The 19,001-nt window shown below is 43.1% G+C and overlaps 1 protein-coding gene and 1 long non-coding RNA gene across 5 annotated transcripts in view; one reads left to right on the top strand and one right to left on the bottom strand.

Moving 5' to 3' along the window:
* The window catches only part of LOC140504259 (uncharacterized), a 39,948-nt gene extending 22,715 nt beyond the window's left edge, over positions 1 to 17,233 (top strand). The window contains exons 3-4 of one of the 2 annotated variants that reach the window (XR_011967031.1): positions 6,577 to 6,676; positions 16,884 to 17,233. This is a non-coding gene — a long non-coding RNA (uncharacterized lncRNA). Of the gene's footprint in view, positions 1 to 6,576; positions 6,677 to 7,394; positions 7,956 to 16,883 lie in introns of those variants that run through there. The other variant, XR_011967030.1, reaches the window with a different exon arrangement.
* Positions 9,765 to 19,001, bottom strand: part of FBLIM1 (filamin binding LIM protein 1) — a 35,484-nt gene continuing 26,247 nt past the window's right edge. For all 3 annotated transcript variants that reach the window (XM_072608991.1, XM_072608993.1, XM_072608994.1), the window contains 2 exons: positions 17,228 to 17,345; positions 9,765 to 13,144 (listed from right to left, as the gene is read on the bottom strand). In XM_072608991.1, coding sequence (XP_072465092.1) covers positions 13,031 to 13,144; positions 17,228 to 17,345 — 232 coding nt within the window. In that variant the 3' untranslated portion in view covers positions 9,765 to 13,030. The remainder of the gene's footprint in view (positions 13,145 to 17,227; positions 17,346 to 19,001) is intronic.

Genomic DNA, 19,001 nt, shown 5'->3' with positions numbered 1-19,001 from the left:
ATGCTAAGTGTCTGAGGCTGCATTTGAACTCAGGAAGATAAGTCTTTCTGACTCTAGGCCCAACACACTATCCACTGCCCCACCAAATTATATCTTTGGTTGGTTGGTGGTTGTCCTCTGTTCTCAAAGAGGACCAAAATGACATCACCATGATAAAGTGAAGTTTCATTGTGTCTGACTGTGGCTGATCAGACCAATACAAGCTCGGAATGATCTACCACAGGTTGGGCACAGATAGTCCGCATGAATATTTGGGGTGGTATATAAGCCCCTCTTAGGAGTCCTAATACAACAATTGCTCAATCATAGAAAGTTAGAGCAGGAAGGGACCTTAGAGCACAGAATATCAAAGCTGAAAGTGAACCTGAGAACACAGTAGGTCATGACTTAAAGAGGACTGTATAATATTGTCAGGTAGATGGTGCTGGACTGTGAATCAAGGAGACTTTAGTTCAAATATGGACTCACTAGTGGGGCAAGTCACTTAATCTTTGTTTGCCTCAGTTTCCTCATCTGTAAAATGGGGATAATAATAGCAACTACCATCTGGGTTGTTGTGAGAATAAAATGAGATAAATCTATCAAAGGCTTAGTAAATGCTTGTTTTCTTCTTTTACCATTCTTTCTCAACGTGTGCCTCTCTACCGCTTCTCTTTGAACAGCTGAACAACTCAAGCAAGGACAGACATGCTTTTCTAGTCTACAAATAAAGCTGTCCTTGGTCTGGGAACTAAAGATCTGATGAGGGAGAGAGGGAGGTGATCAAAAGGATTTGTTAGAGAAGGCCCAGCCTGCCTTAGGAATGGTGTTTGTCATCTTTATCTCTTGGCAGAAGGCAGTACTCCAAGGTCAGGATCATTCCAAAAGCTGCCAGAGTGGGGTAGTCTGGCCAACAAGAGAAGATGATTAATTTGAATTATAAACTGGTCAGTCCTTTGGGAGCCCCTGTTTCATCTCCCCTGGCTAGGTCTATCCAAGGGTATAAGCTGTTCTCTAGCCCACCCTGACCTTGACCAACCTGGATTTCCTCAAGCCTGCGCCTTGATGGGTTTTTCCTATTTTCCTTTTCTTCTCATCCAGCCCCCCAAAACTGATCTTTCCAAGCCTCCCCATCCCTCCAGGCTAAAAATTGCTTTGTAGAATTTCTTTTGGTCAAAAGCATATTTCTCAGCCCCATTGTGCTTTCTTTGGAAGTCTTGCTTGCCTTGTTTACAGGACTGAAAAGTCTTGCCCTTGTCTGGGCCCCTGGTCTGGCTTTAGTGGAGTCTTGCTTTAAGAGAGATCTCATCTACTTTCCGGTGACCTCAGATGGAATTTGCTCCAGGTGGACAGACGGCTGCACCATTCAGGCAAATGAACCAAGTCAGCCTCTTGTTTAAGGAACTGCACACCTGACCTCTGGTGGACAGAGGTAAAGCTTTAAGACGATAACATCCCAGCATACCTTGGAGGGCAATAATTTATTCAGTCCCTTTCTTCTTCTGTCAGCCTGCTCCTGTGTGAGCAGGGTAATGCTGGCTTAATTTGGACATGACTCTGCTTGTGTAAGAGCCCAGGGAATAACTGGGAAGTTTTTCTTGGCATTTCCAGTACTTCTCCCCTTTCACTGTTTTTCTCTCCCCTAGGAAGGGATCATAGGTTTTTTTAGAGCTTAAAGAAAGACTTCAATCACACAAGTCTTGACCTTTCCCAGATTCCCGGGATGATGGCTACACTGCTAGACTATAGTTCAGTACTACTTTGCATCCCAAAGCCAAGAATTTCCATGTTGTTTTTAAATAGAATAATTGAAAAGCAATAAAAATTTTATTGAACAACAACCGAAAATAGACCTCAGTTTTACTGGAAGGAACACTGTATTTGGGTTCAGAGGGCCTGAGTTCAAATGTTTTTACTACCCTATGTGATGTTGGACAGGTCCCTTCCCATCTGGGACCTCTGTTTTTTCATTTTTAAAATGGAAGAGCTGGATTTGATCTCTAAGCAGAGCATATTAGCTGGTACGTAGGATGACCTTAATAGATTTAGTTAATAATCTTCAATCTCTCCCAGCCTGATGGCTCTTTCCCTGCTATCTTCAAATATTCCCATGTCTTCCCCATCCTTAAAGAGCCCTCACTTTATCCCACCGTCCCTACCAGCAAATATCCTTTATCCTTCCCTACCTTTTGTCAGTTCACCCCTTTGGGAGATAAAGCTGTCCAAGATGTGACTTCTGACTTCATTCATTGGATACTCTTTCCAAAGTTACTGAATGATCTCTTAATGGCCAAATCAAATGGCCGCCTCTCAGTCCTCATCCTTCTTGACTCTCTGCAGCCTTTGCTCAGAAGGTGATTCACCTTCTTCTCCAGGTATTTACAACGATGCTCACTGAGGTCTCCTCCTACACATGCGATTGCTTCTTCTCAGTCTCCTTTGCTGGATCACATGCCCACCAACTTAGGGGTCCCCCAAGACTCTGGGCCTTCTTTGCTTTTCTCTCAGTGACCTCATCAGTTCTTATAAATTCAATGATCAAATGATCATCTCTACACAATGACTCCTAGACTTTAAAAAATAATAATAAAAACAGTATTGTTTATATATCAATTAAAATAATTCTTTTATCTTTAATTTTCAACATTAACTTGTATAAGGTTTTGAGTTCTAAACTTTTATTTATTTATCAATTTAAGGCTTGCAAAGTACTTTATAAATATTGTCATTTTATTCTATATTTTATCCTCACAACAACCCTGAAAGGTAGGTGCTATGATTATCCCCATTTTAAGGGATATTGAAGAAGGCAGAAGTTAAATGACTTGCCAAGGGTTATCCAGCTAATAAGTGTCTGGGGCTGGATTTGAATTCAGGTCTTCTTGATTTCAGGACCTGCTCTGTGCACTATGGTACCACCTAGTAGCCCCTAAACCATTCTTCTAAATTCTGCTCCTATTTCCTTCTATCTAGAGATGACAAACCATTCCTAAAGCCATCTGTGCCTTCAGGAACAAATCCGTCTGCCATCTCCCTCTCCTCCTCCAGGCCTGGTGGACATTTCAGACACAAGGGCAAAATAGAACTTACTATCTTTCCTTCAAAACCAATCTCTTTTCCAAACTTTGCTATTCCTGTCTAGGGCATCATCATTCTCCCTATAACCCATAATCTGGGGTCATAACTTCAGGGTTTTCAATGACTTTTCTCTCTCACTCAATGTGTCCAGTCATTTGTGAGATTTCTGTTCTTTCTAGTTTCACAACAAGGCATTTAGATTTCATTCCCTTCACTCACACAGCCACCACCTGGTACATCATCTTTTTGCCAAGGCAATTACAACAGCCTTCAATCAAACTCCTCAGGTCTTTTTCCATTCAGCTACCCAAGTGATTCTTCTAGAGCACAGACCTAACTATTTCATTCCCCTACTCAATAAACTCTAGTAGATCCCTATTACCTCAAGGCTCAAAGATAAAATACTGATTGGCATTTAATGCTCTTTAGGTCCTGGCCCCTTCTTACCTTTCCACACTAGAGATAGTGTACCCCTCTCAATGATTTATCCACAGTGGCCTACTCCATCTTCCTCCCATCTTTGCGTTTGAGTTTGTCTTTGCACAGGGTCTCCCCATTACTGGAAGACTTTCCATCCTCAACTCTATCACTTTGTCTCTCTGGCTTTCTTCAAGACTTAGCTCAAATTCCACCTTCTGCAGGGGACCTTTCCTGGTTCCCCCCACCTCTGCCCCACCCTCCAGAACCTGAGATTACCTACCACCTATTCTGAATGTATCTCGTATGTACACACTATTTACACGTTGTCTTCTCTATTGGTATGCGAGCTTCTTGTAATTTTGCCTTTCTTTTAATCCCTAGCTCTTAGCACATAGAAGGTGCTTAATAAATGCTCCACTTCATTCATTTCCTCCCAATGGTTTTTTTCCTTTCCTTTAGGTTCTACTGCCCAATGTACCACAAAGACCTGTTCTCAGAAAAGGATCTAGTGTTATACTTACATTCTCAAAATCAGAGATGGAAGGTACCCTAAAGGCTGTCTAGTCTAACTTCTTTACTGTTTTATAAAACAGGATATATAAAAATATATGTATACATATATGTGTGTGTATTTCTATATGTATGTATAGCTATCTCTATATCTCTCTGTCTGTCTGTCTGTCTGTCTATCTATCTATCCTGAGGTTTACAGGCTAGAACGATTTCTCCAAAGTCACACACCTAGTTCTTGGCATTCTTGGCTGGCAGAGAAGATTCAAAACCAAATCCTCAGACTCCAAATCCAAAGTTCTTTTTCCTGTGACACTTAGTCACTTAGCTCCACGTGAATGGAAGCTAGTTTAGAGTCATTTGTGTTTCAAATCTGATTTTTAGTGGTAGAAATTAAAGGACTTTGTTCTCTGTGAAAGAAATTTGCATCTTCTGAAGGGAATGGTATTTTGGTGGAAGTGCTACGGAAACCCCTTAAATTGTAATATGCAGGCAGCCCCCTGGGTAAGACCCACCTGGCTTAGTTGATGGAGCTTTGTGATGGGAAATGGGAAGCGTTTGGGTGAATGCAGAATGAATTCAGAAGATACTGAAAACCACTTCCACCAAGACAATGTAAATGGAAAGAACAAAAAAATGGAAATTGAAAGGAATACCGCGTAATTATAATGACCAAACTTGGCTCAGAAGAAGGGTCATTGAGACAACGCCTAGTTCCTGGAAACTAATAATAGCTAGCAATTACATTGCACATTAAGGTTTGCCTAGCGCTTTACTGGTGGTCTCATTTTATCCTCCTGGAATTCAGGGCTATTATCATCCCTATTTAACAGTGGAGGAAACTGAGGTAGGAAAAGGGCCAGTGATCTGCCCACAGTCACACCATAAGAAGTACCTGAGGCCAAATTTGAACTCTGGCGTCCTGACTGCAGGCTCCGCACTCCATCTGCTGCCCAGCCTAGTAACTTTGAAGACTAATGGTCTGGAACTCAACAATCTAAGGTCAGGCTTAGTTTATTTGTTGATTAGTTTTGGTGAACTGCTTTTTCCTCCACGTTCTTTTTTCTTTTTTCTCATGAACTATGGCTCCTGGGTTGGAGAGGAGGGAGGGGGGAGTTGTAAAATGAAGGTGATTTTTTTTTTTTTAATGGAACTGAAGCCCTTCTCTGGTCCCCCCAGCAAGGAGGCCAAATTGTACTTAGCAACAAAGAGCAGGGTCTTTTTCTGTCTGTCTTCAGGTGGCAATGGGGAGGTGCGTTTGTTTATACTGGTATTGGTTGGGCAGGTAGAAAGAAATCTGGGTTGGTTGGAGTTTCTTTTTTTTGGCAGGGGGAAGATTTTTGTTTTCTGTTCTTTATTTTGTTTTGCATGTAAAGGGTTGATTTGGGGAGTCCCAAATTAATTGAAGTAGCTGAATGGATGCTGAGCCTTTGTTTGGGGTTTTGAAGCATCTCCCAGGAGGGTGAACGGCATAAGGGTTGGCAACCTCAGAGATTAAGAATAGCCCCTGGGCATTACGGATGATTTGATTGGTTTATGTCAGAGCTACCCACTTTGTGCTGGCCTATAAGGGGGAATGCTCAGCATATGATCCAGCCCTTTCCCTTCTCATGGGGGGAATTTCAGAGCTAAGGGGAGCATCCCCCTCCCATTTCTCACTCCCTCCTCTATCGACAGCCGATAATGGCTGCTTTGGGGCAAAAGCATGTTGGAGCTAGATGCCAGTGCTGAGAAGGGATGGAACCCCGCCCCCAGGCTAAATGAGAGGGGATTTCCTGGCAATGTCAAGTTCTTGGGTAGATTAAACCGAGACTTCAGCCTTCTAGAAGAGAAAGGGGATTTCCCAGGCTGCAATGGAGAAAGTGTTTTGTTGAAGTGCTTTTTTTTTTTTTAACATACAAACAGAAACAAATATTTCAACAAAACACTTTTAGGGGAAAGTGTTAAAAACAAGAAAAGAATGAAGAATGAAGACTATTTATCTGGGAGTCAGGAGGAACAGCTCCTTCCTTTGAGGCCCAAAGAGGCTAGGCAACCTGCCCAAGGTAGCACAGGTGTTGAATGCTAGACCCACCCTGGCTCCAAATTTAGGACTCTTTCCAATAAACCACACTGCTTCTGTCTTTCCAAGGGGAGAAGCAGGCAACTAAAAATGGAGTTAGGATAGGACTGAAATGCAGGCCTCCCGTATCAATACATACTCCATCCAACTAACTTCCCTGGAGGCCAATTTCCCTCTCTGTAAAATGAAGTACTAGATAACTTCCCAGCTCTGACACCCTGGGTTCTAAGGGCCCTCCCAGCTCTGACACCCTGGGTTCTAAGGGCCCTCCCAGCTCTGACATTTGGGTTCTAAGGGCCCTTCCAGTTCTGACACTCTGTGTTCTAAGGGCCCTCCCAGCTTTGACATTCTGTGTTCTGAGACCCTTTTGACTTCCTATGATCTCCCTCACATGAGCTCACCAAGCCCAACTTTTCATCTAGCAATCAGTCATTCATGTAATATCACAATAACTGACATTTGCATTGTCCTTTAAGTACATTATCATAAGGGCCTCCTTCTGTAGCAAATATTGCTTCATTTTACAGAGACCCAAGACGAAGGGGCAGAGCAGTCCAGGAGAAAAATCTGGCTCTGGAGTCAGAGGACCTGTGTTCAAACGCCACCTTTGATGCTGACTATGGGCAGGTTAGTTTCTTCATCTGTAAAGTGAGGGGGTTGGACTCAATGGACTGAATTCTTTTCTAGCTCTGGACCTAGAATCCTATAACTCCAGACATATAGATTAACTGCTTTCACTGAAATACAGTGCCTATCCATGTCCTCTCTCCCGCCTCCTCCTCCCCTTCTTATTGTCCTCCTTCCCCTCCTCTTCTCCTCCTCTTCCTCCTCTTTCTCCTCTTTCTTCTTCTTCTTCTTCTTCTTCTTCTTCTTCTTCTTCTTCTTCTTCTTCTTCTTCTTCTTCCTTTCTCCTTCCCTTTCCCTCCCCCTCTCTCTGCCTCTTTCATTCTCATCTATCACACCATTGTATACATGGCAGGCAGCTTATAAATGCCACATAAAAGGCAATGGGGCTCCCAAGCATAGTTTTGGGGTCAAAGTCAGGAGGTATCCACTCACTAGCTGGCAGAAAAGTATTCACACAAATAGTGGATAGGAAGAGTCATATACTTTTAGCAACTGATAAGGAACAGGAAAAAAGAGAACTATAGGGTCGTGAATTTTTGCCATTGTCTCACTGGCATCTGTTGGGGAGGGTGCTTGGGTTCTGGACCGTCTTAGTTGGCTAATTAGTAGAGATATTACTTGAGAAGTCAATTTATCAGACTGTTATGACTTGGTAGAAATAGTCTTACCAGTACTACTACTACAATATGGCTACCAATAATAACTTCAATTTCTACAGTTCTTAAGGTGGACAAAACACAGAACCACCGTGGGAGGCAGATGATGAACAGTCACTTTTCCCCATCTTACACACAAAGAAGCCAATGAAGAAATAAAATGTTTTGCTTCAGACCCCACAGGAAGTAAGCATCAGAGCTGGGATTTCAATCCAGGTTGCTCTTCCTCTACCCCAGTCTACACCCAGCACTCAGTCTGCCACACCACACACCCATATTCCCATGGTAAACAAATACATTGGTGGTCCAGTTCGAAACGAGACTCCTGAGGCCCCTTTATGAACTGATAAAAATCTAGTTTGGGGACCAGTAGTCATAAAAATTTACATTTTTATAGAACATGAGGGTTTACTAAGGGCCTTCCTTTGAATCACCCAGGCAGACTGGCCAATATAAAGCTCAGGACCAGACTTTGGGTGGCCCCTGGTGACCTCACAAAAGGATAGATATTCCATGAAGGCCCAAAGTGAAATAGCTTGAAAAGGGAATGTGTGAAGGGACTTTCTCTGAAGGCCGAAACTTTCTCTGAAAGTGGAGCCAATAAACATTTATTTAGTACCTACTGAGTGCCAGACTTTGTGCTAAACAATAGGGATTTGGGGATGTTAAGAACTGTAAGACAAAACAAACAAAAAAATGAGTTCTTGCCCTTAGGGAACTTACTCTCTAATGGGGGAGACCACAGGCACACAGGATACATACATAGTCAATTAAAGGTAATTGAGGGGAGGCACCAGCATGAAGAGGATCAGAAAGGCTTCTTGAAGCAGGTGAGATTTCAGCCGGGACTAAAGCCTACTGAAGCAAGCTCTCCAACTCCACCCACCCATTACCAAAATGCACACATACTCACCATTTTTTTGGGTCTTCTTTGAAGTGAGTTGGCCCAACTCCCTTTCTGAGACTTAATCCCCAGACCCAGAATTTCAGATTGAAAGGAGACACTTCACAGGCACAGAGAATCCAAGTCATCTTTACTGAGTTCTCTGGCCAGACACATGTGATACTGGGGAACTCATTCCAAAAAGGGAAAGTCCACTTTATTTAAAACCAAAAGCAAAATGAAAAACAGCCAGCCCACACTGAACTCATTCCACACCAGCACTGGCTGGAAGTCCCCTAGAAACAATGACTTTCTATGAGAGGGAGGAAGGCGCTGCATAGGGCTGAGATTCCTGGGGCAGAAAGGTCACTGGGGATTCGTACTGAGACACAAATAGCAAGCTGGAAGTCAATGAATAAATCATACTCTGTGGGGCCAAAGGCATTTCCACCAGGCTGTCTTCCAAGATCAGAAGGACGATGGAGGGGTTTCTTAAAGCGCTTCTCAAGTCTTCAGTGTCTCCTTATCCCTGACTAGATATAATTCAAACTCCTGTGCCTGGCATTCAGGGCCCTCCTTTCCAGCTCTGACTCTCTCTAGCCAAACCGAACAACTTTGCAGGCAAGGTCATGGTCATCTCCTACTTTTTGCTTGCTCAGTTCCTGCTCACCCTTGAAGGCCTAATCCAAGTGCCATCTCCCGCAGAAAGCCTCCCCTCTTTGGAAACGAATATTGTCCCTGGGATCTCACTTTGATCTGACCCTCTATGATGGGTTTATTGAGTAGTCAAGGAGCAGAGCTATGTGGGTTTGCATCTTAACCTCACCACCCACTTCACTAGACTGGTTTGGTAGCTCCCTCAGTGCCCAAGACAGGGCTGTGCAAGTGAGACAAGGAGTCACTTACTACAATTTTGTCTAATGAATGAATTCTTAGATGTGAAAACCAGGATGGTGAATGGGAGAGAGTGACATTTCCTGCATGATTCAGTGTGGAAGTTCAAAGCATCACAGAAGAGATTTGGAGTTACAGGGGTCCTCAGTTCAATTGTCTTCATTTTACTGATAAACTGAAGCTACGTAATTGTCAATCACATCTTCATTGTACATGTTTTACATGCACATAGCTAGTCCCAATGTTACCTGTCCTTCCTTCCTTTCCCTACCCCTCCTCCAAAGAATGTAAGTTCTTTGAGAGAAGGGACCATATTTTTTGCCTCTCTTTGTATCCATAGCACTCAGCCCAGTGCTGGGCATACAATGAGTCTTAATAAACACCGTTAACTAACTAATCAGCAGAAGCAGAATTTGAACGCAGGTCCTGTGTCTCCACACCTGGGGTTCTTTCCACTGTACCCTGTGATCCCTTAAACTCTGTCCAGGAGGTAAGCAGGCTCCCAGCTACACATTGCTGCCCCAGGGGAGACAAAACTAGGCCTAGGAAGGCCTAGGCATGGAACAGCCCCAGAGTTCCCCAGTTTTCGAGCACGTGGCAAAGTCATCGGTCACATAGGGTTCGGTGTAACAACAGTAACCACAGTCATAATCACTGACATTTGAATAGCACTTTAAGTACACGTCACAAACACCCTTTGGAATATGACATCATTTTACAGGTGAGCATATAGAGACCCCAGAAAGAGGGCCAGGAAGGGTCAGGGGTGGGAGGCTGAGAAGTGCAGGCAACAAGTGTCCCAGCTCTGTCTAAACTGTCCAAGATTCATTCCAGAACCTAATTGCACAATCCTCCCTTTGAAAAGCACCAGGGGTATGGTCGTATCACGTCAGATCATGCCATTGTCAGGATTTGGAAAACCATCTTCCTTATGTCGGGGGGGAAAGAGTCTCCTCCAAGGAAATCCCACTATAAGGATTGAGCCAGTCATTTAGCCAGGAAGCAGTGGTCACATTGATGCAGTTGATAGATGGACAGCTCCCAATGTATCCCTGAAATCCAAGAAGTGAGCAGGGAACCAAAGGAAGGCCTCCAGTGAATGGGACAGACCCTTTGTGGAGGATTGGTAGAAAGACAAGGACAGAAACGGCACATGATAACCGATTTCCCATTTTTTGCTTTTGTATCACCCAGGCTGGTCACAATACCTGGCACAGAGGGTTATAGATTTCAGCCTGGAAGGAGTCTCTGAGACCATCCAAATCCCTAATTCTACAAAGGACAGGGAGGCCTAGGGAGAGGAGGTGCTTTGCCCAAGGTCACACAGGGAATAAATGTTGGTGAACTGAATTTCATTATTCTGAATTAAGTGTAATTAATTCTGAATTATGCTGAAGTAAACCATAGGTCTTTTGAGGCTTATTATTGTTATTTTAATTTCCTTAGATGCTTCTGACTCTGAAACTAGTATTTCTGGACCCTAAAAAAGCTTTGTGCATAGTCTAGGGCTTGTCAATGCTAGGGACTCACGGCAGAGCTCAGCACAACCCTGCCCTCCTATCAGTTGGTCAATAAACATTTATTAAGGACTACTAGGTACCAGGCATTATGCTAAAGTCTTGGGGATACAAAGAAAGACAAAAATACCATCCCTGCCCTCAAGGAGTTTACAAGGTCTAGGGAAAGATAATGTACTTAAGGAAGCTGGAAAGGGGTAGGGTGAGGTGTGGTGGAGGGTTTGGAGTTCATGCCCCACCCTCAATGGGAGAGCAGGGGTAGTGATCAGGCGGAGTCCCAAGGCTAACTGGATCTGGCCTGAAAATGAGGTTTTCCCAGTACTGAGCTTCTGGGGTCCATGGTGGAGGAGTGAGAAAAGTCATCCATCTACCTAACCTCTAGTGAAGGGCTGAAGGTCAGGCTAGAGCCTGGGTCTCTCAAGAAGCTCTCGGAGGAGTGTTAGGATGGAAGGGGTTGGGGTAAGCAGGAGGGGAATCATGGAAAGCACCCTATAGCCAGCTCCTGAGGTCTTTCCTCTAGGACACTCTCAACAACAGACTTGCCCCGAGGCGCTGACATGTAGGGGAGCAGGGAGATATTGGCTGTCTTTGCCTTGGGGTCTCCATGTACATGGGGGTACGTGCGTACCTGCAGTTACCTGTGAAGAGGGGCAGCTAGGTGGTGCAGTGGAGACAGCACCAGTGCAGGTGTCAGGAGGACCTGAGTTCAAATCTCACCTCACACACTTGACACTCACTAGCTGTGTGACCTTGGGCAAGTCACTTAACCCCAATTGGCTCATCCTGGGTCATCTCCAGTCATCCTGATGAATATCTGGTCACTGGATTCAGATGGCTCTGGAGAAGAAGTGAGGCTGGTGACCTGCACAGCCCTGCCTCACTCAAAACAAAGTCAAGTACAAGTCATGTCATCATTTCTCTGATGGCATGGTCTTCTTCGGCAACAAAGGACAAACACAACAACAACAACCTGTAAAGAGCTCAAGGTCTTCTGACTTTCCTGGCTCTTTCCACCAGCAAGTTTCCCTTCTCTACCTCATGGTATCTAGCAAAGACAAGGGCTTCCCCAGGGGAAACCATGATATTGCTTAGGCTACCCAGCCATGACAGCACAAAAAGTCAGGGGCTTTCAGAGTCATGAGATCAAGGGCTTTGGCTTCTAGTCAACATTCTCATTTTGTACATGAAGAAACTGGGCACTAGAGAAGTAAAAGGCTTGTCCAAGGTAACATAGCAAGGTAAATGGCAAAAGCAAAACTCAAATCCAGGTCTCCCAACTCCCAGACTCTTTCTTCTGTGCCCCTAATGAATCTTTTCCTTTCTCCTCTCTTTCCCTCCTTCTTTTCCTTCCTCCTTTCCTCCAAGCCATCTTCCCTCTTTCCCTTCCTCCCTCTCTCCCTTCCTTTCTTCTTTCCTTCCTTCCTTCCCTCTCTCCTTTCCTTCCTTTCTCTCTCCCTCCCTTCCTTTCCTCCTTTCCTCCCTTCCTCCCTCCCTCCTTCCTTTCCTCCTTCCTTTTTTCCCTCCTTCCCTCTTTCCTTCCTTCCATCCTTCCCTCCCTCCTTCCTTCCTTCTTCCTTTCCTCATTCCTTCCTTCCCTCCTTTCTTCCTTCCTTCATTCCTTCCCTCCTTTCTTCCTTCCTTCTTTCCTTTCCTCCTTCCCTCCCTACTTCCTTCCTTCCATCTTTCCTTCCTTCCTTTTCTGCTTCCCTCCCTCCTTCGCTCCTTCCTTTCTTCCTTCCTTCCATAATTGATTTGGGCAACTAAGCTCTCATGGAGAAAGGATCCCTCACTCCAGGGTGGGAGAGAGAGGAGGGAGGCATAGAATAACCAAAAATCTGTAGGGGATGTGAATACATGTTCCTCTTCATGCCTCAAGTAGCATTACCCTGAGGAACAGAAAAGGTCTTTTTTTTAGACCCAGGAGGAACTTTAGATAGAATCTTGTCCAAAGCCTTAATCTGACAGAGGAAGTTAAGGGCCAGAGAGATGAAGGGATTTGTCCATAGTCACACAGCTAAGTGGTGGAGCTGGAGTTTGAACCCAGATTCCTGATCTCCAAATCCAAGGTTCTTCCAATTAGATTGTGAGTCCTCAAGGGCAGGGCCCGTCTTTTGTCTCTTTTGTATCCCCAGGGTTTAGCACGGTACCTGGCACATAGCAGGTGCTTAATACATTTTTATTGATGATTCACTGATACCATGCTGCTTTTTCTCAAGCTGGAAACATAAGTTTGGGGGTGGAGGGGAGTTGCCATCACTCTGTTCAGATACCTCTGGTGTTCCTACAGGTGGGCATCTCCCTATGCCTTAGGAAAGCTTCTGCAACAGTACGTGAAGGGCTCCAGGGCAGGAGTCATCATAAATGCCCCTTTCGATGATTGGGGCCAGGTGCCCATGTAGCACCTTCAGCAACATCCTGCTGCACTGCGCTTGATGTGACATGGTTTGCAGAAGAGACGGTCATTCAGCGGATAGCAGCCTTGGTCTGTGGGCTCAACAGACAGTAGGATCCTGCAATCCTGAAAAAGAGATAAATTCCAGAGGTCTATCATATCTTCCTCATCCAGAGTTCTATATACCTTCTTAACTTCTTTCTTGTTTATTTTGAGGTTAGATTTATCAAGTTCAGTGAGAGGGAGGTTGAGATCCCCCACTAGTATAGTTTTGCTGTCTATTCCTTCCTGTAACTCCCTTAACTTCAAAAGAGGATTCTAGGGAAGATATCAGCCAAACTTGGGAAAGTCTTCCAGTAGCAACTCCACAAAGCATTGATGTACTTACTGACTCCGTGCAAAGCTCTGGGCTAGATGCTGGGAATATATGCACATGAAAAAGACAGGGGCTGTGCTCAAGGAGTTTATAATCTGCTAGATAACAGCTCAGCTTCTTGCACGTCATTAGGGTTTGTAGAGTGCTTTCCTCCCAACGGTCAGGTGTGATGCATTATTACTCCCATTTTCCAGGCAAGGACATTAAAGCTCAGTGATGGTGAATCACTTGCTCAGCTAGTGAGTAGCAGAAGCAGAATTTGAACCCAAGCCTCCACAATCAGTGGTCTTTCAAACACCCCCCTCCCTATTTCCTATTTTTCCACTAGCATTTACTAGCTATGAGATGTTGGGCAAATTATTTCACTTCTTTGGAGCTCAGTTTTCCTTTCAGTAAAATGAGATTAAACACGATGATCTTCAAAGTCCAGTCTATAAACCTTCCTCCTTCACTCCCAACTTAATATAGATTCAACCAATGATATGCTGGTGAATGTGTAACAACTGGCCCTCTGAAAAAAAAACATGCCTAGGACACACTTTTAAGTTTAATCTGAGTTATTAACATTTTCGATATCCTTTTCTTAAATATAATAACACTAAGCCCTGATTTCTAGTATTTCCTGATTGGATGTGTAGCTTCCATTAGCTAGATTTGTGCAAAAATCACAGTAGCTGTCAGAGCTTCAGTTTCCACATCTGTCAAATGGAGATGTTAAGACTCGCACCATCAACCTAATAGAACCATTCCTGCAGAGATAGAAGGGACCTTACGGTCCATCTGGTTTAATCCCTTATTTTATTGAAGAATAAACTAGAGCCCAGACGATCACACACAGACTAAGTAGTGATGCCTATGAGTTGTTGAAGATGGGGAAAATTTATTCATAGGATTTAAAGCTGGTCAGGACTTAGAGGCCATCTAATCCAACCCTCTCATTTTACCGAGTAGATAATGAAAGGACCATAAAGATTTAGTCACTTGAGTAATATGCCAGAGGTCGGCTCCTATAGGTTTTCCTAGAGACAATGTTCAATTTTCAGTGTGAATATCTACACCTAAGGAATAGGCAAATGTTTCAAATCAGGGCTTGGTTTGTTGTTCTGTTGACTGTATGGACTTAAGAAAGTGATTGGGGAAAAATGTTAAAAATGGAGATAACACTTCCCCTGGTTGATTAAAAAAAAACCCAAAAACAAACATTTACCAGCACACCATCCTAAAACCACACAAGTAGTGAGTGGCAGAGGGACCCAGGACCTCAAATCCATTGCCCTGTCCTTTGTACTGCTTTCAAATGATCCTGATGCAAACTCTAAAGAGCTTTAGAAATGCCTTACAGTGATAAACTTTCGTAACTGTCTCATTCCTGGTTGGTTAGAGCACCCTCTTGTGTTCCCATAGTGTAATATCATTTTGGGTCTTGAATAAGGATATACTATTCCTCTGAATCACGATTCAATTCAATCCAACAAACATTTATTAAGCGCCTTTTATATGCCAGTCACTGAGTAGGTCCCTGAGAACACAAAGAAAAAACCTGAAACTGTTCTTGCTCTCCAGTAGCTTACATTCTATTGAATTTATAATCTGTTTACGTTCACAATATTAACACAATTTGTCATGGCAAGGATTATAAAATTTTGGAAGGCACCTCTACAGCCATCCCTTTCAATACTTAACAGAAATGTGAATCCCATTGGTTCTAATTCAGCCTCCTCGAGTCACACACCGTTTTTCACACAAATCAACTCTAAAATTGTCCCAAAAATTCCATCCAGACTTCATTGTGGTACAGTAGAAGGAACATAGAACTGAAATTCAGAAGACCACAGTTCAAAGTCCAGCTCTGCCAAAGGCATATAAAACTAGCCTTTCTGGCTCCTGGGGCAAGCACAGTGTATCCTCAAATCAACTCTAGACCCAGGGTCTAAATTTCTTCACTCTGAGCTAGGCTTCTGGGACAAATCTCTCTTTTCCTTATTTGCAAAATGAGGGATATCATCAGCTAAGTGATCTCTGAGGAACCTTCCTGATCTAAAACATATGGCCCCTAGTAACAGGGATCTCACTACCTTACAAGGCAGTACATTTTACTTTTAATCTAGTTTTTAGGAAGTTCTTCCTTCTCTTTTCCTCCTTCGCACTTCAAACACTGGGGAGCAAACCCAGGGTCACAGAATTACCTTAGCTTTGAAAAAAGAGAAACTCCTCAACCACACAGATTGGTTCTCCCCATCCCAGCCCCAGCCAGCATCCTTGCAAGTACCGGCGACTGATCAGAGAGGTTCTAAGTAAGAGTGGTGACCTGTTCCTGCTAGAGGAGAGAGAATCCCAAAAGTGAGAATACTACCTACTCATCTGTGACTGTTCCAGCCCATAGTGTAACCTAGAATGAGCTGCAGAATCTTAATTTTAGTCTCTCCAAGACAACACCTACTTGGGGTTCACCATTTCACAAGGGTAGGCTCTTAGTTCCAACTGGGATAGAGAAGGAGGATGTGAAGCTGTGGATACCCCCTCCTGGAGAACCCATAAAACCATATGTTCAATAAGCATTGATTCCATGTCCATGAGCACACTTGGTGTGCAAAACAAAAACAAAACAAAACTTGGCCACAAGGATCTCACATTCTTACTAGGGACTGATCCTACTCTAGTAGTAAACTTCTTGCCCTCCCCTAAATGCCTCAAGCCTTTGCTCCAGTTGTCTCCTATGCCAACCACACTCTCCTTTTTCCTCTTGGCCTGCTGAATTCCTACCCATCCTTTAATGGCCAAATAAGTCCCACTTCCTCCAGGAAGCCTTCCCTAATCCTTCTCACCTATAACAATATTGTCCCCAAGTACTCACATGGCATTAAAAAAACAACAACACATTCGAATGTAGCTATATGTAATATTGTGTGTATATGTGTGTGTCTATAGAGTTTTTATATCTGTAAATATATTTATAAATCTTGTTGTTAAATCATCTTTCCCTTGTGACTAACTCTCCATGACCCCGTCTTGGGGTTTTCTTGACAAAGATACTGGAGTGGTTTGCCATTTCTTTTTCCAGCAAATTTTACAGATGAGAAAAATGAGGCAAACAGGGTTAAGTGACTTGCCCAGGGTCACACAACTAGTAAGAGTCTGAGGCCAGATTTGAGCTCATGAAAATGAGTCTTTCTGGTTCCAAGCCCAGTGCTCTATCCACTCCTCCATTATATGTGTGTGTGATGTGCATGAATGCATGCATACGTGTGTATATGAATATATACACATAGATACACATGCACACACCCATATGTGTGTATTTGTATGTATATACATACCCACACACATATTCTTGTATATGTATATGTATACACATATACACATACATGTGTGTACACATATATATGAAAATATTTAACTAGTGAGACCACATAATGCCTCACACAAAGTAGTAAATGGCTCTTGAATAGAATTATAATGATTTCTGCTTTTATCTTATCTCCTTACTAGATTGGGAGCCCAAGGAAGAGAACACATGTGAAAAAGAAGAAAGAATGGTAACTTTGGAGTCCCAGGAGCTGGGTTCAAATCCTGACTGTGCCATTTATTTCCTGGACAACAGGGAATCAACTTCCCTTCACTGAACTCCTGAGTTCCTTCATATGTAAAAGGAGCAGCTTTGGACCACTGAGGTCCCTTCTGGCTCTAAATTTACAATTCTAAGGCAGAGATCACCCAGTTGCCCCAACTTCCTGCCTTTCCTGGGCACCTGTGGTCAGCACTTAGTGAATAATGAATGGAGGAATGGGCAACCTCATTTCGTACCCAACAGGTTTCTGAGCTCTCAGACCTACCTCACACCTGTAGCAGTTTTCATGGAAATTCCGTCCCATGCATTCGATTTTGAACGCATCCTTCCCGTCTCTGGGGATGATTGGCTTCTCACAAATGCTGCACACCGGTGCAAATTTCCTGAAGGAAGAAAGGGAAGGAAATGGGCAATCACAGCAATTAGCATTTGGAATTCATAGTCCAATTATACCCTGCTTCCAAGTGGTTGTCTCTAGGGATGCTCATGGAACTCTGACCACTGACATCCCTGTGGTCTCTCTCTAGAGCTGAGGGGAGGGACATGTATAATTAGTTTCTCAGGATATCATTTCCCTGGGGATGAGGAAATGGCTAGAGGGGCCATCTGCCTTGAAGGAAGAAGAAGAGAAATATTACATGTTCTAGAGTCACAGTGAAGTTGGGACAAAGAAAACCAGGGATAGGCCATGTAGGCAGCTTCCTAGGGCGCAATACAAATTAGAAAGACCACTAGGGTCAACTTTCCCCTTTTATAAGCATTATCATTTTAATAAATATATCATAAAACTATTTTCATTTCTAAAAATTCTGAATTTAATGCCCCCCAAAAGATGACCATTTTCATTAAAAAAAATAGGCCATAAAGAGAATATAAGAAACTGTGAATTTCTATTCTATAGTGCTTACTTTAGAGGGAAAAAGAAAGGAAATGAGAAATTCTGTATGTTACTTTTAAAACCGTACAACTTATTTTTGGTTCTTTGTGTGTTTTTAATAGTTAGCATTCATATAGAACTTTTAGATTTACAAAGCACTTAAAAAAAAACAAACCCAGGAGGTGCTCTTATGAGTTCCGATGAACAGGTGAGCTAATTCATGCAGAATCTGAACTCAGGTCTTTCTAACACCAGGTTCAGTGCTCAATCCGCTGTGTCCCCTAGTGGTCCAATTCAATAGCCTTCTTTTAATGGCATCGGTAATGCTAACTAGCCCCCTTCATCCTGCCAAATCACAACATGCCCTCCCCCTTCCCACTTAAAAACAGGACTGTAAAGTCAACAATGGAAAATATTAAGTGGGACTTTTTAAAACTGCATATATTTTAAATGCCAGAAAACACTATTCTCCATGAAACAAAGGGATGTCCTCTGTGGGTTTCCTCAGTCAAGTCAGTCAATAGATATCTATTAAATGTTTACTATATGCCAGGCACTGTGCTAAGCTCTGAGGATACAAAAAGAGACAAAAGACAATCTCTGTCCTCAAGAAGCTCACAATCTAATTGGGAGACAACAAACAAATATACACAAATAAGATATATACAAGATAAACAGGAAATACTTAAGAGGGAAAGAGAGGATTAAGTTTATTCTTGTTCAGACCTGTTGGAATCTTCCTGACCCTATTTGGGGTTTTCTTGATAAAGATACTGGAGGTGTTTGCCATTTCCTTCTCCCGCTCATTTTACATGTGAGGAAACTGAGGCAAACAGGGTGAAATGACTTGACCAGGATCACACAGTTGGTAAGTGTCTGAGGCTGAATTTGAACTCAGGAAGATTAGTCTTCCTGACTCCAGGCTCAGCATTCTATTCACTTCACCATCTAGCTGCCCCCCTAGAATTAAGAGGGATTAGGAATGACATTTTGTAGAAGATGGGATTTTAGTTTGGATTTAAAGGAAGTTAAGCTTGTATGAACTGATACAAAGTGAATTGAGCAGAAGCAGGAGAACATTGTAATACTGTAACAATGATGAACTGTGAAAGACTTTGCTACTCTGATCAATACAGTGATGCAAGAAAATTCCAAAAGAACT

Source organism: Notamacropus eugenii, chromosome 5, assembly GCF_028372415.1.
Source record: "Notamacropus eugenii isolate mMacEug1 chromosome 5, mMacEug1.pri_v2, whole genome shotgun sequence".
In the NCBI taxonomy this organism is placed as follows: Eukaryota; Metazoa; Chordata; class Mammalia; order Diprotodontia; family Macropodidae; genus Notamacropus; species Notamacropus eugenii.
This window is presented reverse-complemented; position numbering and strand designations above follow the sequence as displayed.